The sequence below is a fragment of the Papio anubis genome, chromosome 5, assembly GCF_008728515.1.
Source record: "Papio anubis isolate 15944 chromosome 5, Panubis1.0, whole genome shotgun sequence".
NCBI classification, from domain to species: Eukaryota; Metazoa; Chordata; class Mammalia; order Primates; family Cercopithecidae; genus Papio; species Papio anubis.
This window is the reverse complement of record NC_044980.1, coordinates 31,271,018-31,296,627: the sequence shown is the minus strand read 5'-3', so window position 1 is coordinate 31,296,627 and position 25,610 is coordinate 31,271,018. Positions and strand designations below refer to the sequence as shown.

The 25,610-nt window shown below is 43.6% G+C and overlaps 1 protein-coding gene across 7 annotated transcripts in view; it reads right to left on the bottom strand.

Moving 5' to 3' along the window:
- Positions 1 to 25,610, bottom strand: part of PDZD2 (PDZ domain containing 2) — a 472,962-nt gene that overhangs the window by 50,649 nt on the left and 396,703 nt on the right. For all 7 annotated transcript variants that reach the window (XM_009208211.4, XM_009208214.4, XM_009208215.4 and 4 more), the window contains 8 exons: positions 21,396 to 21,507; positions 12,912 to 13,057; positions 8,860 to 8,979; positions 7,714 to 7,828; positions 3,895 to 3,968; positions 3,520 to 3,745; positions 2,281 to 2,398; positions 506 to 638 (listed from right to left, as the gene is read on the bottom strand). In XM_009208211.4, coding sequence (XP_009206475.2) covers positions 506 to 638; positions 2,281 to 2,398; positions 3,520 to 3,745; positions 3,895 to 3,968; positions 7,714 to 7,828; positions 8,860 to 8,979; positions 12,912 to 13,057; positions 21,396 to 21,507 — 1,044 coding nt within the window. The remainder of the gene's footprint in view (positions 1 to 505; positions 639 to 2,280; positions 2,399 to 3,519; positions 3,746 to 3,894; positions 3,969 to 7,713; positions 7,829 to 8,859; positions 8,980 to 12,911; positions 13,058 to 21,395; positions 21,508 to 25,610) is intronic.

Sequence of the window (25,610 nt, the reverse complement as noted above, 5' to 3'; positions counted from 1 at the left end):
AGCCTGGGCGACAGAGCGAGACTCGTCTCAAAAAAATAAATAAATAAAATAAGAAATAAAATGAAAATAAATTAATTATTCAACATTAAACTTAAAGATGAGAGAATTCCCAACATATGGCCAAACAAAAGATGTGGTAAGAAAAGCCTTCTTATCTTGAAACTGACAGGGTCACAGAGATCGTCCAGTTCAAGGCTCAGCAGATTCTCTTGTTGCAAAAACACAAACAGGTTAAGTATCTCACCAGAGCTCAAAAAGCCAGTACTCTGAACTCAGCATTCTTACCTCCCACCAGACAAGTTTCAGATTTACCAGATAACATAGTCAAAATGTTCTAGCAAAAGACTGCGAAGACAAAGTGCGGATTAAAGATGCATTTCCCACAGGCACCAGCCGCAGGTTGCCTGCCTATCCTCAGCTGGGAAAACCATCTCACCAAGGAGTATACGATATCCTACGAAGGTGTACCATCCTCCCACGTTCAGAACAGGGTGAACCACCTCACCTTTGGATTAGGGTGCCGCCCGATGACAAGGCGAACGGGTCCTGGAGGGCATTTGCTCAAGATGGCGTGGACTTTGCTTAAAGCGGCATGGCGGACATTGACAGAGTTCACTTCCAGGATTTGATCCCCGCGGCTAGGGAGGGCAACAGAATGCACACTCTGTGTTAGCAGCCAGCTTCTTAAAAGCTAAAATAGCTTTACTTCTGGGAGAGGTTTACAATATGAAATACTTTCTGCATACTTTAAAGAATTACATGATGTCTTTTCCCATTGGCATACATGTAAAAATACAACACATTCATAAAAACACATTCGATTTTAAGTGGGCAAAGGTCATAATGCATATTTACTGGCATTTTCAGAAATAGCAAAGTCAAATGAAATTAAGGACAATGATGAAACCTACCATTTTTTGAGCATATACTATACGCCAGGCACTATACGAAGCATGCTGTATTACAAAGCTTTGAGTAAGTAAAATTATTCCCATTATGCAGATAGGAATACAGGCTCAGAGGGGTCACCCAGATGTCACACTCTGTTGAACTAACTCGGGTCTGTCTGACTTTCAACCATCACATGACAGAGCCCCTCGACCACCAGCAGTTCTCTCTTCCTACCATCTTGAAATGATTATTATAATATAACTTAAGGAGGAAATAGCTGAGGCTCAAAGGTTACCCAAGAATTTGTAAAAACGTTTCAAATTTGAACACATGAGAAATTGGGGACAAGTTGCCCATTTTGACTGGAAATTACAGGGAGAGAAGTCAGTAAGAGAGAACAAAGACTCTTTATATGGGATTTGAAGAATGGTCATTTGGCAGGCTCCAGACATATGGAATCATTCAAGAAAGAAACATCATCTTGGGATGTCATTAAAGGATTTTTTTCCTTGGGTTCTAAAAGTATATTTTCTTTAATGTACTTTGGATGATTTGCTACATTTTTTTTTCATATGGAAATTTACTCTAATGATTAAGTAAAAACATAATATAAGCTATTACCAGGGCCCCAAAATGGCAACCTCAATGAATGCCATTTGGACAATCCCTTAACCACTAAAGGACTTGGAAGTTTACATGGGAGAAAGATGATACTGTTAGCACAGGGTGCTTTGTGCAATACACGTACATTCTTGTGACATTTAGGTGGGCACTGACACTGCAATTACTATATAATAGAACACCTAGATATTTCTTGTGTAAACGGAACGCCCATGTTACAACTCAACTATCTGGATTAAGAAATCAGACACTCAGTGATTTCAGAAAGTAGGCACCTAGACATGGCCATTCAACAAGGAAGGAAAATGATAGGAAAAGTTTGAGAGAACACTTAATAAGAAATGCCTCCCGTCCAAGGGCACAATTTCAGGACTTTTTGGCATCAAGTGATTTTGAACCATTTGAGCAGTTCCAGTATTTCATATTAATTCTACATATGTGAATATAAAATGAAAGAAAATATTGAGCTAATCATAGATATCTGTATAGAGTTGTATCTTGTCAAGTTTCTGAAACTGGACTTCTGAGACCAAATAGAACAAATCAAGTAGGGAAGCCAAGATCTAGAGTTCTCAAATTCAACCAAATTTCATTTATATTAACATTTACATTTTTGGAGATGCTATTAATTGTTGTCTTGGCTATGTTCTTGGAAAGAATTCAAAGCTTCAACATCCCTCAAAGGAAAGTAATACAGCAAATATCACACATATGTATTTCATATTTATGAACACTCCAGAACCTTACACTATCAGGCAAACAACAAACCTCAGGTTGCTCTCCATCTTGGCCACTGATCCTGGAGCAAGGCTGTGAATGTAGATGCCAGGAGGACTGTTTTCCAGAGCCAAGCAGCAGGCACCAATGCCTAATCCAACTCTTGGCTCTGTGAGAGGCACCATTCAAAGAAAATAAAAACAAAAATTACACAATCACTAGAAAAAAAGGGTAACCGATTTGAAACAGAATTAATATCTATTCAGACTAATAACCATTTATTTCTGGTCCAGACTCAGAATGTAAATTCTGCTTTTCCTTGTCATCACCGGCACTGCTGTTAATAGAATGAGCCCATGGCTAACCTGGGAGCTAGTTACGGACTGATGGACTAAATTATCCAACAGTCAACTCTGCTCAGTCTAATGAACCTCCTCACATCTGTTTTTAGAAAGAGGCAGGCTATAAGTAACATTTTTATTCTGGGTACACAAACTCAAGCTTTCTCTTGCTTTTCTTTTTAACAACTAATCTCTTGGTGGTTTAATCTTCCATCATGTTTCTGGAGTAGGTGGGGAGGAAAAAGAAACAGTGATGAAAAGAAGTAAGATTTGGTGATCATGGAATTCTAGTTACTAGTGTTAAGTGTACACTTAACTATAATCTTTTGTTCTTTAAAATTTTATATTAGCCCTAGACTTAAGCTCATCAGTGATTTTTTTTTTTTTGAGATGGAGTTTTGCTCTTGTGTTCAGGTTAGAGTGCAGTGGTGCAATCTCAGCTCACTGCAACCTCTGCCTCCCGGGTTCAAGAGATTCTCCTGCCTCAGCCTCCCAAGTACTGGGACTACAGGTGCCCGCCACCATGCCCAGATAATTTTTTTATTTTTAGTAGAAACGGGGTTTTGCCATGTTGGGGAGGCTAGTCTCAAACTCCTAACCTCACGTGATCTACCTGCCTTGGCTTCCCAAAGTGCTAGGATTACAGGCGTGAGCCACTGTGCCTGGCCAGTGAAATTTTTTTTTTTTTTTTAAACTCAAGCCTCTGACACACAGTGATTCATGGGGAGAGCTTAGAGAGCTCCATGCTACTGGTAACTTCCCTTTACTTTGACTAAAGTGACTAACATCCCTCTACCTGACCTCACTGTGCATGTAGAGACCACCTGTTGTTGACAGAAGACTGTCCCAAAGGAATAATTCATAGAACAATGAGGAAAAATTAAGCTAACAACAGATTCCAAAATGTTATTCAAGAAATGTGACAAAGGTAAGGAATAGCTGCTATCACCTTTGTTGAGTGTTACTTCCATGACGATCCTGTCCTTGGGCCCTGGGGTCTTCCGACCCAGGGATGAAGAACTGCCTTCATCGGAGCCTCCCGCCGAGGCTCCCCCACTGGTATTGAAGCTCGGGGAGGCGGATCTGCTCATGTGTGTGGGTGTCGAGCAGGGTGTGAGGCTGGGGCTCACCAACTTTGTGCGTACCGTTAAGACAAATAATCCACTCCGGATTTGCTGAGAAAACGAGGAAAGGTGGGCTGAAACATTTGGACTGTCCTCATATCAAAGGGTTAAAAAAAAAAAAACAAAACTCACCAAACCCAAGCCAGAAGGAAATAAAGGAAGGAAAACAGGATAAAGGAGATCAATAAGAATGTTGTTACCTTAAAGGTATGAATCGCTTCTTGAAACGTCAAGCCCTTTATTGGTATTCCATTTACATCTAGGATTTCATCCCCTAGTGATCAAATGTGAGAATTACATTAACATTAACCTTTAATTTCCTGGAATTTAACTGCGCAGTCAGACCTATTATGGGATACCATATGGTCCCTGATTTACTACCATATAGAATGACTTTTATTGTTTAGCTTAGCTCCCAGGAATGTCACAAAATGGGACAATTAATGACAATATTCTTTTGCAGTAATTCTGTATTTCAATCTTCAATTAAAATAACTACGGGAAGCATGAAAATATTTTTTTAGCCATTGCCAAGTTTGACAACAGATGTCCTATGTTTAGAAATCAAACTGCAGAAATCTAGTTCAAAGGTGTTTCTCATAGTCATTATTTAAAAACTTAAATCCACTGGCAATGAGGCATGAACACACAGAACATTTGAGAAGCCACTCCTATATTTGTAGAAAGACAAGTTCCCCGAGCCCAGAGAATCAGCATGGTGTATGGAAAATGGCTTTAATGATAACAAAAAACTTGCTAAGATATTACTGAGGAATGGCAGCCCAGAAATAGTCTTTTTTTAATTAAAAAAAAAAAGTTTTTGAAACAGAGTATTGCTTTGGCTCAGTCACCCAGGCTGGAGTATGGTGGCATCATCTCAGCTCACTACAACCTCTGCCTCCCAGGTTCAAACTATTCTCATGCCTCAGCCTCCTGAATAGCTGGGAATACAGGTGCACGCCACCATGCATGGCCAATTTTTTTTTGTATTTTTAGTAGAGACAGGGTTTTACCATGTTGGCCAGGCTGGTCTTGAACTCCTGGATCTGCCCGCCTTGGCTTCCCAAAGTACGGGGATTACAGGTGTGAGCTACCCTCCCGGCCCAGAAATAGTCTCATTGATGCAGTTCCAGGTTCTCGTCAGGAAGCTGGCACGTTACTATAAGCTTCTATCTCAGAGATGACTGCGGGGTCATGTTAATTCGCCAGACATGTGCAGGAACATGCTCGCCCACAGCCCCCTGCCCCAGCTCTCCTATTATTTTCAACTCTAAGAAGGCATAGTCAGGTCATTTTTCAAGCTGTTGACAGTGTCTGCTAGGAATATAAAAGAACTTGGACATCCTGTTGACTTATCAGAGCTTGTTTCTGGTTTGCACTCTTGTGACATGGCCTGTTTTTTTGAAATAACAGCTCATCAAAAACACTACAAAGACGCCCCAGAGAGAACAGATGAACTTTGCACAGCATTGCTGTAGAGAAGAGGGACATTGTACGCCTATAAGAAAGTGCAAAGCAGCATAAGAACACACATTGTCACCTCTCGCAGACAGCCAATCCCAGGAGCACACTGTGTGCACGATTCAAGGAATCCCGTAGACGAGTTACAAAAATGTAGCTGTGCCCCATGCATTTGTTATGTGGCTTCCCCTTAATGCAATTACAGAAGCTATAAAATAAGTGAAGTAATCTCTGTTTAAAAAATCACCTGGCATAACCAATTACTCAATTAGGCGAGGAGGTGGATGTTTTTAGGTTGTTTCCGTAGGGGAAAAGGAGCAAATATTAAAATGATTACTCGCACTCTTAAAATGTATGCAAGGTTTTTTAAAGACATGTCACTCAACAGGTTAAAATCCATTCCGATGACTTACATTTCTTGTAAATGAACACATATGAAAAAACAGTATTTAGGAGAATCAAGTGCTATTAACCTTTCTTAACTATTGATTTTTTTTCCCCCCGTTTTGCTCCATTTTACCAGCCTTGCAGGATGAATTTCAATTAAGTGAACACATGGCACATCCATTATAAAAACGCTCTGCTAGAATTTTATATTGTTCTAAAACTCAACACAAACACCACCTGGGAGTTAAGCCTTCCTCTAAGAGAGAGAAATAAATATTCCACCGTGGGAGAATTAAGCCTGGTCACGTCTTATTGTTAGCATACAGGAGTCAATGGTTGCTCTGCCTAAAAAATAGGAGATTCCAATTCACTCTTATCGGTTCCAAAAAAAAAGAACCAGTATAACACAAAAGCACCTAAAGTTTAGGTCAATTGAACTGAAGAGTCACAGCATTTTTGAAGATAATTAAAAATATTCTACTTTAATTATTTCATGAAGGAAGTATAATAATAAGTGAGAGGAAAAAAATCAGGATTCATGCTCTGGTGAAAGACACTTAAAATATGTGCAGGCTAGGTGCTATAGCTTAGGCCTGTAATCCTAGCACTTTGGGAGGCAGAGGTGGGACAATCACTTGAGGCCAGGAGTTCGAGATCAGCCTGGGTAACATAGTGAGACCCCATCTCTTAAAAAAAAAAATTAGCTGGGCATGGTGGTGCACACCTGTGGTCTGGGCTACTTGAAAGACTTAGGCAGGAGGATCCCTTGTGCCCAGGAGTTTGAGGCTGCAGTAAACTATGATCACACCACTGTACTCCAGCCTGGATGACAGAGCAAGACTCTGCCTCTTAAAGTACAATAAAATAAATATATATATACCTGTGTGTGTGTTCAGAACTTTTGTGCAATTCTACTTTATAGAAAGCATATAATGTTAATCCAGATAAATATTTCATAGAAAATATAAAGATATGTATATCTATTCTAGATATTCTATCAAAAGCAGCTACTGCGTCTGTACAGAAAGGAAACTTTGGCCTATTTACATTTTATTTTCTCAAGTAAGGTGGGAAAGTGAGTTGAACTTGGGATCACAAAGCTGGGTTTAAATTTCACTTCTGCTGTTTACTAAGGATGGGACAAGTTTCTAGTCACATAACATTTCTGAGTGTCACTTCTCTGTTTCTAAGATGGTCACTCCAAAATGCCAATTTGACAGGTTTGTAAGGCAGTCAGCGAAATAATTAAATATGTGGAATTGCTTTGTTTATAGCATTATAAAATGACATATTTAAACATTTAAAAAATTATTTGCAAGGTAAGACTTGGCACCTCAATATTACTTTAATTTGCATTCAGAAGCACTTGTCTAGTATATTCACGTGTGGCAAAATGGTAGGTGCTATGAGAATTAAAAGATGTTCATTTAGGGCCAGACACAGTGGCTCATGCCTGTAATCCTAGCACTTTGTGAGGCTGAGGTGGGCGGATCACTTGAGTCCAGGTGTTTGAGACCAGCCTGGGCAACATGGCGAAACCTCATCTCTACAAAAATTAGCCGGGCATGATGGTGTGCGCATATAGTCCCAGCTACTCGTGAAGCTGAGGTGGGAGGATCACCTGAGCGCAGGGGGTTGTGGCTGCAGTGAGCCATGATCATGTTACCGCACTCCAGCCTGGGTGACAGATTGAGACCCTGTCTCATTTAAAAAAAAGTTTTTGGTTTTGTTTTGTTTAAAAAGATGTTCATTTAGGAACCAGACTATGTGGTGGTTGATTTCTGTAGCAAGATATTAAATATCCACTAATGACCAGGCACTCTGCTTCTACACCACCCCTGAGGTAAGAATTGATTCCAAACTCTCAAAATTTTCAAGGAAAGGAACGTGATTAGACCAAGTGGACAAGATAGACACTAAAGACCCCAACAAAAATAGTAAGCCACTTTGCACATATTATGTCATGTAATCCTGACAACCACTCTTCAAGCAGGCGTTAATATTCCAAGTTTACAACTAGGGAAAGTGAAGCTCAGGTTCTACTGACTGTGCCAGGCAGATTCTGCCCAGGTCTACTGGGTACTGTGGCATTCACTCACATCTTGTGAAGAGGCAGATTCTCATGGGATCAAAGTCACTGTCACTGAGGATACAAGAGGCTTTTCTCCTACCTTCTTTAAGTCTTCCATCCTCTGCAGCTGATCCATTTGGGAAGATGGTCTTGACAAAAATCCCCATCTGTCCACGAATGCAGTCTCGACCTCCAGCAATACTAAAGCCAAGGCCCTAGATCCGAAGCAGATGAGAGTCCAGGTTGACAGTGTAGTATTTAACTGAGGGCATCTTTCCCATTGTACTATTTAACTGAAGGCATCTGTCCCATTGTAGTATTTAACTGAAGTGCCCTCCCCAACCAGGCCTGGAGTTAAACTGAAGCAACTAGCTGCAAACTCAAGTTTGTGTTCTCTTCCTTATTCCCCTCCTCAGATCTATTACGTTGTTCTAGCCATGCATTACATTAAGGGAAAAAGTTTTAGGCAGAAACATAGCAAATTGCCAATATTTGACAATCTCTGACCTCCACAAATGGCAATTTCATATGGTTCTACTAAACAGCTCGTAAGAGTCATTTCCCACTATATGCAGGCGCCAGGTTTGTTTTCTTTTGTCCTTCCATTTTGTGTAATATCAAAATGAATATTTTGATTTTTGTGTAATGTCAAGTTATTCATATCATTTTCTTTATGATAATGGCAACGCCATGAAATTCACTGAAAAGGATAACCAAGGGTATTCCCTAAAGCTGCAGGCTCTGCTTTTCTTTCACTGGAGATAAAAGTTGAGGGTCATTCATTGCACCCTTGGTTCTGGCCTTAGCAGCCAAGTGCTGGTGACTCCTCACATCGTAGGAGTGAAGAGGGCATGGTCATCTCACATTGAGACCTACAGCACAGAATGCCAGGGAATCCACTTGAATCCATACAGAGGCCACTTTATCTGTCCTTCTTTATACCTGTTACTTTTCATTTCATGCAAAGACAAATAAAATTAAAAGTAACCATTTAAAGAATATGTGTGACTGGGTGCAGTGGTTCATGCCTATAATCTCAGTGCTTTGGGAAGCTAAGGTGGGAGCACTGCTTGAGCCCAGGAGTTTAAGTCTGCAGTGAGCCGTGATTGCACCACTGCACTCCAGCCTGGGCAACAGAGCAAGAACCTGTTTCTAAAAACAAAAACACAAAAACAAATAAAATAAAACAAAAAAAGGTGTGCTAACATTCACCCAGAAGGCAGAACAGTCTGCAGAAAGAGCTCACCTTGCCTTTTTCTTTGTACAGCCCGATGATTGAGATGACGGATGGCCGAATGAGCCTCCAAGGAGATTCCACCTGAGTCGTGCTTAAGGAGCGGGTAGACTTCTTCACAATGTGGTATTCCTAAAAGTCAGCACACGGCAAGGTCAGGTATTACTCTCATCTGTTCTATTGTGGTATCTGGCAGAAAGATATACTCAGACTTTGAAAATCTTAGATGTCTTCAGTACTAGACATTTCTCTCTGGTTCAGTGACTTAAAAAAGGTTCCTATAAATACTATCGCAGGTGCTGGGCACCATTGCTCACGCCTGTAATCCCAGCACTTTGGGAGGCCAAGGCAGGTGGGTCACCTGAGGTCAGGAGTTTGAGACCAGCCTAGCCAACACGGTGAAACCCCGTCTCTAATAAAAATACAAAAATTAGCTGGGTGTGGTGGTGGGTGCCTGTAGTGCCAGCTACTCGGGAGGCCGAGGCAGGAGAATCGCTTGAACCTGGGAGGTGGAGGTTGCAGTGAGTGGAGACTGTGCCACTGCACTCCAGCCTGGGTGACAGAGTGAGACTCTGTCTCAAAAAAAACATCAGAGAAATAGCTCCTACTACAATAGACTGCCATGGCTTCTTCCCCCACATAAAGAACTGCTTGGGGACCTCAAGCACCTTGTGTTGCTCTTTCCTCGACCACATTCCACAGATTCTACATCTGGAATGGAGTCAGGAACCAGAAACAAGAGGCCTCAGTGATACAGGATGACCACCTGTGGTCGGGCTTTCCCTTGGTAGTCACCCCTGCCTCCATCCCAAGTTCACAATCATGGTTAGAAAGTATCTCGCCACTTTAAGCTTAATTCGCTTGATCAAAAACTCAGCATGCCCTTGTTTCTTATAAAATCCAAACCACAAACCCAGACAACTGGTATTCCACATAAAACATCCCGCTGAGAGACAGCAGCAGCTTCAGTTCTCGTCTCTCACATTTGGAAAATAAAGTATTTTCCCATAATGAGCCACACTTTCCCTTCCTGACACACAGCAGCTCCAATCTCACCCCTTTTTTGTGTCCATCACCCATAATATACACGCGTGTAAGCAGGCTGCGCTCCTTAGAACATGAACAAGAGATCAAGTGACTCTATCACCAAAGCACTTCTGTAATCTTGCTCCTTGCTATTCTTCTTAGAATAATAAACTTCTTCACTGATGCAGATATTCTACCTAAGCCAAAAAAATCACTTCATGTTTAATATGAGAAAAGAGACATCGTGAAACAGTTTTATCCTGGGTCTCTGTGTATACTACATTCAAACATAAAAATTAGATGTCCCCAGTGATATGTTTGTATTTTTGGCAGCTTAGAACAATTATATTTTTTGCAGTTTTACAAAATATCTGCCAACAATGTTGGCCTCCCAGACTTTCAATCATTAAAAAAAATGATGTGGGCTTGGCAAGGTTACTACCCTTTTAATGAAACCACTGCAGAGATGGCCAGACATAGTCTGGGTTTTTCAGTCCTTGAATACAGAGATTTATGTGTGAATTCCTAAGCGAACGATTTCTCTGGTCACCAATCTTCAGCAGTACTTCACTCCATCTCTCTTTTGGGAACCAGAAGGAATCAAAGGCCTGTAGGCTTCACCAGTCTCTCAGAGAGTTTCCAGGATCTCCTTGAACTTTCTAGACCTGTGCTGTCTAATATGGTAGCCACTTGCCACTTGTAGGTATCTATATTTAAATTAAAATTATTTAAAATTAAAAGTACACTCCCTACTAGCCACTTTTCATGTGCTTAGTAGACAAATACAGCCACCATATTGGACAGTACAAATAAAAAACATCTCCATCGCTGCTGAAAGTTTTACTGGAGAGGTCTAATCTAGCTAATATTTATTTATTTATTTTATTTGTTTATTTAAGACAGGGTCTCTCACTCTATCACCCAGGCTGGAATGCAGTGGCATGATCACAGTTCACTGCAGCCTTGACCTCCTGGGCTCAAGCAATCTTCCTGCCTCAGCCTCCCAAGTAACTGGGAACACAGGTATGCACCACCATGCCCAGCTAATTAAAAAAAATTTTTTTTTTTGTAAAGATAAGGTCTTGCCATGTTACCCAGGCTGGTCTCAAACTTGGGCTCAGGCAATTCTCCCACCTTGGCCTCCCAAAGTGCTGGGATTATGGGCATGAGCCCGGTTCTAGATAATACTTTATAGTGGAGGGAGACAGACCAAGAAATAAGAAAGATGAATCCTGGGAGAAAAATAAAAGGGCAGAAAATAAAAAGAGGAGACAAGAGAAAGGAGAGTTTTCTTGAAAAGAGAGGGAAAAACTCTCCTTTCAAACTTTCTACCCTGGCCTGGGCTTCCTGATCCCTGGAAGTGTGGTTAGAGATGGATGTTTCTGGGCTACAAATGCCGTCGGGTTTCCTCAGCAGGTCAGTTAAGAAATTACCTCAACGCTTGATCTGTGGTCATGATGGCAGTAAACCCTCCCTCATCTTTCACACAGCCTGACAAGGCCAGGTGCAGTGGCTCATGCCTGTAATCCCAGCACTTTGGGAGGCTGAGGCAGTTGGATCCCTTGAGGTCAGGAGTTTGAAACCAGCCTGGCCAACATGGTGAAACCCCGTCTCTACTAAAAATACAAAAATGAGCCGGGCGTAGTGGCAGGTATCTGTAATCCCAGCTACTTGGGAGGCTGAAGCAGGAGAATCGCTTGATCCCGGGAGGCGGAGGTTGCAGTGAGCCGAGATTGCACCACTGAACTCTAGCCTGGGCAACAGAGTGAGACTCAGTCTCAAAAAATAAAAATAAAACGACTGACAGTTGGGCGATCTTCCAATGTTCTGATCTCCCCTGACTCTGTGGGTCCAACAGGACGATTCTGAGCATGTCGCAGTCCTGGGCCTGGACAGGTTTGACTGGTCTCATGCCAGTTTCTTCTCTGCTCTTACTCAGTGCCCCAATGCCCCTCAAGTTGCCTTTGGGTGAATTCAACCCAAAATGGGCTGATCAGCCACTGTCCCTGAAACATGGGCACTTGTTATTCTCCTGGTCAGATAAAGGGCATCGGAACCAACAGAAATACTTTATCCTGACACATAATTGACCCAATTCAAGCACCTTTAAAGCTTTACAGAGGTTCTGGCCTATCACCTTGGGCAAAATATTTAATCCCTTTGAGATTCAGTTGCTCCATCTGTAAAAGGGTCATAACACACCAAAAGTGCAGGCCTGCCTCAGATGCCCTGACCCAGGTCCTTTAGAACTCTACCCTCTACAGCTTTCCAAGCACGAGTGGATGTCGCTGCTGCCACACCCATACTCTATCTCTGCTTCATCATAGGGCTTAGGACAAGCTGCTAATGGTTCCTCTTGAGCCCCTTGGTTAGTGGTGCCAGGACTCAAAGAATACCCCACAGGTTTCTCAGGTACTGCGCCTGCCTTAGCCTTGGTTAGGAGACCACCTGCCCAGTTTCTACCAGGTTGAGGATGCCGAGATAAAGGAGTGGCCCTCATGCAGGGCTGTGGAGTCCAGAGCTCCGATGGGAGCAGGTTCTGGAACATTAACTTGAGCAGCTAGTACAGCCCCCTCTACAGCCCCCTATGACCTTGGCTGCTTGAGTCATTACTGTGTAACAGGTAGGACTCCAGGTGAGCCATGGATGCATGTGCAGGCACACACGCACACTCCCTCTCTCATACATGTGCCCACACCCACCCGCACAGTTGGTACACTGACACAGGCCGCTCCTATTAATCAAGCAATGCTGGTTCACCACAGACTGTGAGACGCCATCGTCTCCTGGCAATTGGTTCTAAAACACACAATAGGAAGGAGATGAAGATTTTGAGATCCAATAAGGGATTTTTCCCCCACTATTTTCAAATATTAGGCCAACTTCTTCGTAGCCTCTCTGGGTAGACCTCACTTTGTCTACTGTCTCTTTCTATCCCATTTCTCTAGCCCCAGACAATCCTGGCCTGCGTGGATGGGCAGTTCTTCTTAACTTGGAAGCCCTTATGGTCTTTGAAAGATCTGCAGCCCTGGTCGGACCTGCGAGGCACTAGAAGAGTCCAGCAGCTGTGGGAGGGAGTGTTTCCGGCCATCTCGGGAGACCTCCAACATCCGGATCCGGGGGTCCCCATTCCGCACCATCAGCTCGTTATATTCTTCAACTGACTCGAGGCGGTGTACACCCCCTTGAGAAAAGAGAGGAGAAAACATGGTTTGATATGGGTCAAAAAGAATCATAAGCACATCCAGAGGCACAGACTCGTATTTACACCCACCTTCATGGTTTTGAGAAGGCCTACCTTCCAATACACTCAAAGCACAGAGCTTTGGCCCATCCTAACAGCAACCTTTGCATAAGCTAGTTACGTGCTGAAGCCACTAGTGTCAGGCTACGAAAAAACTGCCAGTTTTTGAAATGACCAGATTGGATGAGGGGCAATGTAAATGTTTGTTCCAAATAAGATGTAGCTCTGGTGGATAAGGGAATAGTGAGAAGGCTCTTAGTAGATGATTTCCTGATGATGGAGGAATATCATTTTGTGATTGGTACAGTTTCATTGTTGGTGCAGATGCTTTTTTTCCCAAGTATAGGCATGACTTTTAAAATAAACTTTTAATTAAAGTATAACAACTTATAGAAATGTGCACAAATCATAAGTGTACAGTTCAATGAAATTTCATATACCCATAACCAAAACCTAGATCAAGCAGCAGAATATTAACCAGGACCTCAAAAGCATCCTTTGTGCTACAAACCATCCTTCACCCAAGGGTAACCATTATCCCGGCTTTTAACATTACAGATTACTTTTATCTGTTTTTTAATTTTACGTCAATGAACACACACGATACATACTTTTTGTCTGGCTCCTGTTCGTAGCATTTGTTTATGAGAGTCAGCCACGCTGTTGCATGCCAATAGCTTGTTCATCCCCATTCTGTAGGCTATTCCGTTGTCTAAACACATTGTCTAAACATACCACAATTTACTTATCCATTCTATTGTTGGTGGACATTTGGCTTGTCTCCAGTTTTAGATCCAGAACAAGGGTCAGCAAAGATTTTTGGCAAAATTTTTTGGTATGTTCACTTTTTTCGGTAAAGAGTTGGCAAGCTTTTTGCCACATTTTAGGCTTTGTGGGCCACAAATGGTCTTTGTTGCATATTATTTTTCTTCTTCTTCTTTTTCTTAACAACCTACTAAAAACGTAGAAAGCATTTCTAGCTTGTGAGCCCTACAAATAGAGCTGTGGACTATAGCTTGCTGACCCTTGATCTAGAATATCTCGTTAATAAATATTCTCTCACACGGCATTAGATGTCACCTAGGAGTGGAGTCTCTGGGCTACACTGTTTCAGCAGCATGGGGAAGTTCTAGAATCTCCACATCTTTGTCACACTGGACAATGTCAGTCTTTAATTTTGGCCATTCTGGAATATATGATGGTACTCATTTGTGTTTTTTAAATTGCATTTCACTGATGACTAACGAGATCAAGATTCTTTTCATACATTCATTGGCTGTGTTCCTTTTGTAAAGTTTTAAAGCGCCTGAACAAGTCTTTTGCCCATTTTAAAATTGGATATCTTTTTTATTGATCTATAGATATTTTTATTTATTTATTGGTGTTTTCTTTTTATTTTTTGAGATGGAGTCTCACTCTGTTGCCCAGGCTGGAGTGCAGTGGTCCAATCTGCTCAATGCAACCTCCATCTTCCAGGTTCAAGCGATTCTCCTGCCTCAGTTTCCCAAGTAGCTGGGATTACAGGTGCGCACCACCACAGCTGGCTAATTTTTGTATTTTTAGTAGAGATGGGATTTCACCATGTTGGCCAGGCTGGTCGTGAACTCCTAACTTCAGGTGATCTCCCTGCCGTGGCCTCCCAAAATGCTGGTATTACAGGCGTGAGCCACTGTGCCTGGCCCATTTTTAAAGTAACTTGAATAAGGGTCTTTTGTGGGATCTATGGATTGTAAATATCTTCCCCATGTCTACACTTTGCCTTTTCACTGTCTCAACGTATATTTTGAAAAAACAGCTCATCATTTTAATGTAGTACAGTATGTCTTTTAAAAAACTTTATGGTTTGTAATTTTGTGTTCTTTTAAAGATACTTCTATAGTAACAATTTAGGCTGGGCCCGGTGGCTCATGCCTGTAATCCCAGCACTTTGAGAGGCTGAGGTGGGCGGATTGCCTGAGCTCAGGAGTTCGAGACTACCCCAGGCAACAAAGTGAAACCCTATCTCTACTAAAATACAAAAAATTAGGCCAGGCGCGGTGGCTCAAGCCTGTAATCCCAGCACTTTGGGAGGCCGAGACGGGCGGATCATGAGGTCAGGAGATCGAGACCATCCTGGCTAACACGGTGAAACCCCGTCTCTACTAAAAAATACAAAAAACTAGCCGGGCGAAGTGGCGGGTGCCTGTAGTCCCAGCTACTGGGGAGGCTGAGGCAGGAGAATGGCGTGAACCCGAGAGGAGGAGCTTGCAGTGAGCTGAGATCCGGCCACTGCACTCCAGCCTGGGTGACAGAGCAAGACTCCGTCTCAAAAAAAAAAAAAAAAATTAGCCTGGCGTGGTGGCGCGCACCTGTAGTCCCAGCTACTCAGGAGGCTGAGGCCAGAGAATTGCTTGAACCCAGGAGGTTGAGGTTGCAGTGAGATGAGATTACACCACTGCACTTCAGCTTGGGTTACACAGTGAGAGACTGTCTCAAAAAACAAAAACAAAAACTTCTATAGTAACAATTTTAAAGACTTTATCAATACCTAGTCTATATTACATTATTTTAAAATACAAAAATTTAGGGACTTTAATCTTAAATGATGTATCAATTACATATGAATATAACTATAATCATATTACAATGTTTATATGATATAATACATATCTGTATGCATGTGTACATGTGTATACATATGTGTTTGTGTGTATATACAGATTCTTCATATATCAAATTCATCACCTAGACTAGGTAATGTTTCCTCTGATTACCTAAAATTTCAATTTACCTAAATACTTCTCTGAAAGTTTTGCACTGAATAAAACAAGATTATTGTTTTAAAAAATATTGATGAGTTATTAAAAGTGATAGAAAGTTGGAAGAAAGCTGATACAGTCATATGACAACGAATGCCATTAAAGGTTTGTTGTTTTTAAAAGTTAAATATTTATTTTGTGATACATGTTTCCAAACATATGAAACTGCTTTGCAATCAAGACAAATTTTGTTTTTAAAAAGATCACAGGCCAGGCACGGTGGCTCACGCCTATAATCCTAGCACTTTGGGAGGCCGAGGTGGGTGGATCACGAGGTCAAGAGATCGAGACCATTCTGGCCAACATGGTGAAACCCTGTCTCTACTAAAAATACAAAAAAAATAGCTGGGTGTGGTGGCGTGCGCCTGTAGTCCCAGCTACTCAGGAGGCTGAGGCATGAGAATCGCTTGAATCCGGGAGGGGGAGGTTGCAGTGAGCTGAGATCATGCCACTGCACTCCAGCCTGGGCAACAGAGCAAGACTCCATCTTTTTTGAGATGGAAAGAAAGATCACAAATCTAAGATCTTGCCATAGATAAACTGAAAGCACCAAAATTAAAAGGAAACTCTGCTGACAAGAAAGGGATATGAAGTAAGGAAAACCCAGGTTAGAATATCAGAAAAATGTTCCATGAAATAAGAGACGATGTTGCTTTAGTTATTTTGCAGCCAGTCTGGGCAAAACCTGAGTGGAAAGAGTTGGAACCTCTACAGAAGCTCTTTAATAATTCATGACTTAATACTAACTCAGAACCAGATTCATCTCTCTTGGCATGCTTACTCATCTGAAAAAGATGTATTAGTAGAAAATGGCTTTTGAGCTGACAGGGAGGCACTTGTCATCAACAGAAGAAAAACCATATACAATAGCATCTATAGATAATATGCTGATATGTGGATACCAGAGTGATTCATTTTAAGAAAACATGAAATATCCAAGTTTACAGGACAAATTAAGAGCTCATCACATTAAAAATCTGCATGTCAATATCTTTAGAATGAACGTATTTCACAGCACTGAATCAAAGCCCAATTCCTTAAGCCTCTTTAATGTGTCTCTAAATTACTTTTACAGACTTATCTTCCACTATCCACTCTAAGAGTCTGCTGATCTATCCTGACGGTTGTCGAAGGAGAGATCTGTGCTCTTCTTTCTAAAACTGTGGAGCATATAAATATTACGTGAAGTTTTACCCACTTTCCCTGCACCATCATCATCTCCCACCCAAAAATTCTGCTGTCCATTTCCCTAATGACTCTGACAAACTCTCTTGGATTGAAGCATTGTGACTGTCAGATTCTCTTGGCTTTTTCAAGTGGCTGGGGAGGAAAAACAGCTGCCAAAAACTTACTGAATTAATTTTTTTCCCCAGTATCCCTAAACATCTCTCATTCATTTTGTCCCAAGTCTAGACCACTGTCCCCGCTTCCAGTCTACCAAATTCCCCCAGCATACTGCCCCTCTTTTATCTTGCATCCTTGAGACCCAGACAAACTTACCTACTCCCTGGACCTCTTGTGTGTGCCTCATGGTGCTCATCACTGTGTGTACATGTGTGCTGCCTTGCACTGGGACTGTAAGTTCTTTAGAAGGTCTTCTGTGTTTTTTTTTTTTTTTGAGACAGAGTTTTGCTCTTGCTGCCCAGGCTGGTGTACAATGGCACGATATCAGCTCACTGAAACCTCTGCTTCCTGGTTTCAAGCGATTCTCCTGCCTCAGCCTCCTGAGTAGCTGGGATAACAGGTGTCCGCCGCCATGCCCAGCTAATATTTGTATTTTTAATAGAGACGGGGTTTCACCATGTTGGCCAGGCTGGTCTCGAATTCCTGACCTTAGGTGATCCTCCCACCTCAGTCTCCCAAAGTGCTGGGATTACAGGAGTGAGCCACCGCGCCCAGCCTAGAAGGCCTTCCTGTCTGAACCCATTCAAACCCATTCTTCCTCTCTTGAGACGGAAGGAGAACAATAAGAATGAAAATGAAAATGACAACAAACATCATAATAATGATGAGAGTGGTTAGGTCATGCAGGTGGCTCACATCTGATATTCCAGCACTTTGGGAGGCCAAGGCAGGTGGATCACTTGAGGTAAGGAGTTTGAGACCAGCCTGGCCAGCATGGTAAAACCCCGTCTCTACTAAAAATACAAAATTAGCTAGGCATGGTGGCATGTGCCTGTAGTCTCAGCTACTTGAGAGGCTGAGGCACGAGAATCACTTGTACCTGGGAGGCAGAGGTTGCGGTGAGCTGAGATCACACCACCACACTCCAGTCTGGGTGACAAGACAAAATTCCATCTCAAAAAAAAAAGAAAAGAAAAAGAAAAAAAAAATGACAGTGGCAATAATAGTGGCAGCCACCTCGTGGCGAGGGCTTTTTGCTGCCACACCGTGGAGTGGCAGTGCCATATGCGTTCTTCCAAAGCAACCGTTCAACAAGGCACAGCACCTAGAACGCACTCATGTTTATTGGCAAAATAAATATATAACATAACCCTCATTTTATAGATAAAGAAACTGAGATTTAAGAAAGTCACCTGACCAAGGTCATGTAACCAGAGGTGGTGGATGTGGGAACTGACCTAGCTCTGCTGGATTCATGCATGTGCTTCCTCCTCCATGCTACGTTTCCTCATTGTGGCCTTGAATGTCTGGGAAGGATACAGGAGAGGAGAAGGTGGCATCCATTTGTGGCAAACAGTGGCCAGCCCTGGAATAACTACTCAGCCAAATACACCACTTGCTCTGAATTAAGCAGTATGAGCAGACTCAGAGCATCACACATCTGGAAGGCCCTCCAGCTCCCCTTCCCCGTATCTGTATCGATAAAGCCCCAGATCGGGGAACAGAATTCTTTTCAAGATTCCCCGGAACAGAATTCTTTTCAAGATTTCCCAGAAGCCAAAGGGCAGGGAAGGAGAATTCTGTCTGGGAGGCAGATCTTTTTCCCGGCATTGACTGAGTGACCTTTGGGATCCTCTGAACTTCTCCGGTCTCATCCATAAAATGAGGAATGTGACCTCGCTGGTTTCAGAGGCTCCTGTATTTCCTCAGAGCTCTGGGCACCTCCCTGGGAACCCATTTATAAGGTCCTGAACAACTCTGCCAAGACGGCCAACAGGAAGGCCTCCTCTGTGCCCTGGTGACTCCCTTGCCCCAAACACAAAGGCCTTAAACGACTTTCTCTTTATTCTTCCTCAGGGCTGGAAGGGGCTGGTCACCGGCTCCCTTCAGACTCTTCTCCTTATCAGCCTCTGGCCATCACCACTCCTTTAGTTCCCCAATCCATGTTATAACACTCGTTCAAGTGTAACACTGTCTAATTATTCTGAGTCATGAGCACAAAATAACTCATTCTGTCAATTAGATTTTTTTTTTTTTTTTTTTAAAGATGGATTCTGGCTCTGATGCCCAGGCTGGAGAGCAGTGGCACAATCTTGGTTCACTGCAACCTCTGCCTCCCGGGTTCAAGTGATTCTCCTGCCTCAGGCTCCTGAGTAGCTGGGATTACAGGCCCATGCCACCACCATGCCCAGCTAATTTTTTTTATTTTTTAATTTTTTATTTTTTTTTTGTATTTTTACTAGAGATGGAGTTTTGGCATGTTGACTAGGCTGGTCTCGAGCTCCCGACCTCAGGTGATCCACCTGCCTCGGCCTCCCAAAGTGCTGGGATTACAGGCGTGAGCCGCTGTCCCCAGCCAGATGTTTTTTTAAAAAGATGTATTTCACTGTCTTATACCTGCCATCTTCTCTGAGAATAAACTTGGAGCAGTGCGGGCATGCCCTCTCCACCAATCTGGGTGGCCGGAAGGGGACGTAAATGTTTTTTGAACATTAACATACTACACATTGTGCTAAATGCTTTAATGTACATTTCTTAAAAATCTGCTCAGCCTTTCAAAGTCAGGGTGTTCTCCTCTTTTTTCAGGTGAGGGAGTGGAAGTTCAGGGAGATTAAATCATTAGTCTACGGTCACAGGGTAACTCAGCAGCTGAGGGCTAAACCTAGTTCTGCCAGGCTTTAAAACCCTTGCTTTTCCTGCTGTCCCAGATGACCACTGTAGGGGGAGCCAAGGCCGACTTTCCCACTAAGCCAGCAGGCACAGTGCTGAGGGCCCATGCCACCTTCAGGGATCCACAGAAGTGTTTCCTTTTAAATATCTTTTTAAATAAGCGGAAAAAAATAAACACAATAGCAATGAATAGACACTGATGAATCCAGCTGTATCTTTTGTTTGTTTGTTTTTTGTTTTTTTGAGAAGGAGTCTTGCTCTGTCACCAGGCTGGAATACACTGGTGTGATCTGGCCTCACCGAACCTCCGCCTCCTAGGTTCAAGCGATTCCCCTGCCTCAGCCTCCCAAGTAGCTGGGAATAGAGGCACACGCCACCATGCCCGGCTAATTATTATTATTATTATTATTATTATTATTATTATTTATTTTAGTAGAGCTGGGGTTTCACCATGTTGGCCAGGATGGTCTTGATCTCCTGACCTCGTGATCTGCCCGTTTCGGCCTCCCAAAATGTTGGGATTACAGGTATGAGCCACTGCGCCCGGCCTCCAGCTGTATTTTTATATCAACAAAGCCATACAATACAATTTTTACTTTTTTTTTTTTTTAACGGAGGAAAAGACCCATCATGTACCTAAAAAAATGCCTTTCGCCGGGCGTGGTGTGGCTCACGCCTGTAATCCCAGCACTTTGGGAAGCCAAGGCGGGCAGATCACGAGCTCAGGAGTTCAAGACCAGCCTGACCAACATGGTGAAACCCTGTCTCCACTAAAAACACAAAAAAATTAGCCGGGCACAGTGGCGGGCGCTTGTAATCCCAGCTACTCAGGAGGCTGAAGCAGGAGAATTGCTTGAACCTGGGAGGCGAAGGTTGCAGTGAGCCGGGATCGTGCCACTGCACTCCAGCCTGGGTGACAGAGCGAGACTCCATCTCAGAAAAAAAAAAAAAAAAAAAAAAAAAAAAACCTTTCATAATGATACACGAAAGTTCTAAGGTGCCTCCTGCACAGAACCACTGCTTTCAATGCTGACTTTCTCTCTCTGGGCCCAGGCCAGCTGCCGTAAGGAAATGCCCAGGAGATATAGAGTCGATTTGCTCTAAAAGCTGCAACTCCATCCTATCTTTTTCCTGCTTAGTTGAAATGCAGATTTGATATTAACGCCACATTGAAAAGGATCATCTGAAATCTGATCGAAGTAAATGAACCAAACATAAGTTATGTTTCAGGACACAGAGACACACAGAAATGTTGCCATGCACTTTGTTATGACTTAAAAAAAAAAAAAGTTCACACAGGCAGGAGGCTGAATGCAGTTATGCCTGGGGTATGTACCGTCTAAGGAACAAATGATTTTGAGGTTTTAAAGAAGACAAGAGCTCATACCAGCAATGGCTTCATCTCCCCGCTCCTGAGGCTGAAAGCTCATCTTAGGCAGGCTGCATCAGACAGAGCCCCCACCTACCTGAAAGGCGACTCTTGAGCTTGATTTTATTGCTGCCCTGTTTGGGACTTTCCAAGTTCCCCTTGGATTCCTCAGCACCGCACACATCTTGGGGTTCATCTGTCCCGGGCATCTGAAATGCAAAAAGCACAGAGCTGATGGGAGAGCCCAGCCTGCGATGACTTATGCTGTCCCCCTCCACAATGTTATCTCAAGGCTCAAGCATAGGAATATGTAAGTATAGAGAAAAAAGGATCACGGGATCAAAGCCCAACCCTTCAGATAAACTGCATTCACAACGCCTTGCATTGGCCAATTCCTCCTCAGCACGCGTCTCACCGCCCAGCATGGAACCAGGGCCCCCAGTCCTCCCCAGCACGCTGCCTCTCACCAGCATGGGAACCAGGGCCCCCAGTCCTCCCCTTCTGCAGCACGCTCACCGCCTAGCACATAAACCAGGGCCCCCAGTCCTCCCCAGCACGCGTCTCACCGCCCAGCATGGAACCAGGGCCCCCAGTCCTCCCCAGCACGCGTCTCACTGCCCAGCATGGAACCAGGGCCCCCAGTCCTCCCCAGCACGCGTCTCACTGCCCAGCATGGAACCAGGGCCCCCAGTCCTCCCCAGCACGCGTCTCACCGTCCAGCATGGAACCAGGACCCCAGTCCTCCCTAGCACTCGTCTCACTGCCCAGCATGGAACCAGGGCCCCCGGTCCTCCCCAGCACGCGTCTCACCGCCCAGCATGGAACCAGGGCCCCCAGGGCCACTTCGTCTTCCATCCTACAGCTGAGGACACTTGTTGGTCAGTTACCCAGGTGGTCTCCCAGTGGTCAACTACAAAGCTACAATGCGAGCCCAGGTCTCTTGACCCGTGGGCCAGTGCTTTTTCCAACAATGCAAGTTGCAACAAATATTAAACCAGAAATTCAAATCCAATTCTAAGGTTTCTAAAATACAGTAAAAATTTGATTTTGTGGCAGCTATACATCTTAGTCAACCAAATGTTCTGTGTGCTACGCTCCTGAGTATTGATCAGACGGCTCCTGGAATCAAGCCCAGTCCAGGCACCCTGGAGGCGTCAACATGAGGTCAGCCCACACGTCCGGAAGCTGTGTGACCCCAGGAGGTGATGCAGAAAGTCTGATCCCAAGGCTCACTGGGTCCTCCATCCTAGACAAACCAAACATGCTAAAAACAAAACCGAACCCCTATTTACTAAAGAAAATGAGACGCATGCACTTTGAGAGTGTTTATAAAAAACTGGGGGGTAAATGTACATATACAAGACCTTTGAGATACGTCAAACAATAAACCTTCCCATTTGAAATTTTATTTTCCTTTGAGGTTCTAGAGGAAAAAAGTCTTACATTAAAATAGGGAATATTCTCACTAAGGAAGATATACATACTTAAAAAGACATATAAGATATCAAGTAAAGAAAGGTTGATGAGGCTGGGCGCGGTGGCTCATGCCCAGAGGCAGAGGCGGGCAGATCATGAGGTTAGGAGATTGAGACCATCCTGGCTAATACAGCAAAAACCTGCCTCTACTAAAAATACAAAAGTTAGTTAAGGCAGGAAGGAGGCCAGAATCCCTCAGCCATCGAGGCATGGAGGCAGAGAACTCCATCTGAACCTGGTGAGGGAGGGGTTGCAGTGAGCAAAGATCCTGCCACTGCACTACAGCCTGGGTGACAGAGCGAGACTCCATCTCAAAAAAAAAAGAAATGTCAAGGGTGGCTCACTGGGTGTAATCCCAACACTTTGGGAGGCCAAGGCGGGCAGATCACGAGAGGTCAGAGATCAAGACCATCTGCCACATGGTGAAAACCCCCGCCCTACTAAAACACAAAAATCAGCCAGGCATGGTGGCGGTTGCCTATAGTCCCAGCTACTCAGCAGGCTGAGGCAGGGGAATGGTGTGAACCCAGGAGGCGGAGCTTGCAGTGAGCTGACCTAGCGCCACTGTCCAGCCTGGGCGACAGAGCGAGATTGCATCTCAAAAACAACAACAACAACAACAACAAAAGTTGATGATGAAAAGATTCCTGACTTCTCTTAAAGATGCCATTCAGCCTGACAGTTGTCTGGAGTTCATGACTACTAAGTTAAGCTCAGTTGGCAGGAACCTTCCTCCCAATTGGGGTTGGGAGAAATCAACCTGGTCCTACTTAAAGTGCTTTTTGTATGTATTCAAAAGCTTCTTGATTTGCATTTTGTCTCACCAGCTATCAAAAGGTGATGTAATTATGGTGCCACTCCTCACCCTCAAGTTAACAGGTAATGAAAATTATATATTGTATATTAAATTCAGTATATAGCTGGGTACAGTGGCAGGTGCCTGTAGTCTCAGCTATTCAGGAGGCTGAGGCAGGAGGATCACTTGAGCCCAGGAGGTTAAGATCAGCAGCCTGGGCAACATAGCAAGGCCCTTTCTCTTAAAAAAAAATTCACCTGAGGTCAGGAGTTCAAGACCAGCCTAGCCAACATGGTGAAACCCTGTCTTTACTAAAAATACAAAAACTAGCCGGGCGTGGTAGCACACACCTGTAATCCCAGCTACTTGGGAGGCTGAGGCCGGATAATCACTTGAACCTGGGAGGCGGAGGTTGCAGTGAGCCGAGATCACGCCACTGCACTCTATCCTAGGTGACAGAGCTAGACTCTTTCTCAAAAAAGAAAACAAAAATTCAATATATAAAAACGTATCAAGTAAGCGGTTAGAGTAATTCCACAGGTAATCTCTTTTAAGAAGTAATTGTTTATATACAAATTATGTATACAGTATATAAAGTTTGGAAGATTCCCTCTTCCTTCTCAAGTTCAAGTATCTTTCTGGGTTAGAAAGAGGAATAAAAAGGTCTGAGAATGAGGCAATGTAGGCAAAATTGAGAAAGGGGCACTGAGAAAACAAATTAATTCTGACATATAAAACAAAGGTAATACATTTGTTGCATTCATATTACCTTATCAGGACTGGCAGGTTTCCAGGTTTAAATGATGAAGAAAAAGCAGGAACAGAATCTTGAGGGTGATTTTAGAGATTTCCTGGAGGGATGTCTTTCCCAACCCCAAATCCTGCCATCAATACATACACAGAGAAGAAAGAGCCATCTCTGAGACAGGCCTGAGTTCTAGGCCGCATACAAACGGAAGAATCCAGAGAAAAGCCTTAGAGCCTCCCCCTTTGCTTGACTTAAAAACTTTATGCAAGGAACCTGTCTCCAGGTTCTTTCCAGAAGGTCTCCAGACTGTGAACCACAATTACCAGAGAGTGAGTTAAATTCCTGGTTCCAGTCGGGCTTGATGGCTCACACCTGTAATCCCAGTAATTTGGGAAGTGGAGATGGGCGGATCACTGGAGACCAGGAGTTCAAGACCATCCCGGCCAACATGGTGAAATCCCATTTCTATTAAGGATACAAAAATTAGCTGTGCATGGTGGCACGTGCCTGTAATCCTAGCTACTCTGAAGGCTGAGACATAAGAATCACTTGAGCCTGGGAGGCAGAGGTTCCAGTGAGCTGAGATTGCGCCACTGCACTCCAACCTGGGTGACAGAGCGAGACTCTGTGTCTAAAAAAAAAAATTCCTGGTTCCTTCTGGTAATACCACCTGACCCAGGCTATGGACCTGCAGAGAAAGGGATTCCCTGGCTTGCAAGACATTGCCTCCTCTGGTGCCTACTACATGGGTAGCTTATTACACAGTGGCCAAGGCCCCAGACGCTGGAAAGTCTGTCTGAGATGCTCATGCCAAGCGAGGAAAACCATGCCAGTCTATTGTTTCTGGACTTAAGTAGTTTTCTCCATCTGTCTTCTCCTTTATTTTCCCAACACAGCCCCAGGTTTTCCTAGGACCAGAGACATTTTGGAGACAGTACAAGCACTTATGAGCACCCGAGAAGGAAAGCAGCCTGCCTGAAAGGTTTCTGGTCACGACAGACAGATTCAGTTTCTATGATCTACAAAATGCCAGTAAAGTTTTTTATGCCAAAGAAATCCTATGCTAAAGATGGTATACGTGGGCCAGATGTGGTGGTTCACGCCTGTAATCCCAGCACTCTGGAAGACCGAGGAGGGCAGATCTCTTGAGGCCAGGAGTTCGAGACCAGCCTGGCCAACATGGCGAAACCCCGTCTCTACTAAAATACAAAAATTAGCCAGATGTGGTGGTGAGTGCCTGTAGTCCAAGCTACTTGGGAGGCTGAGGAAGAAGAATCGCTTGAACTCAGGAG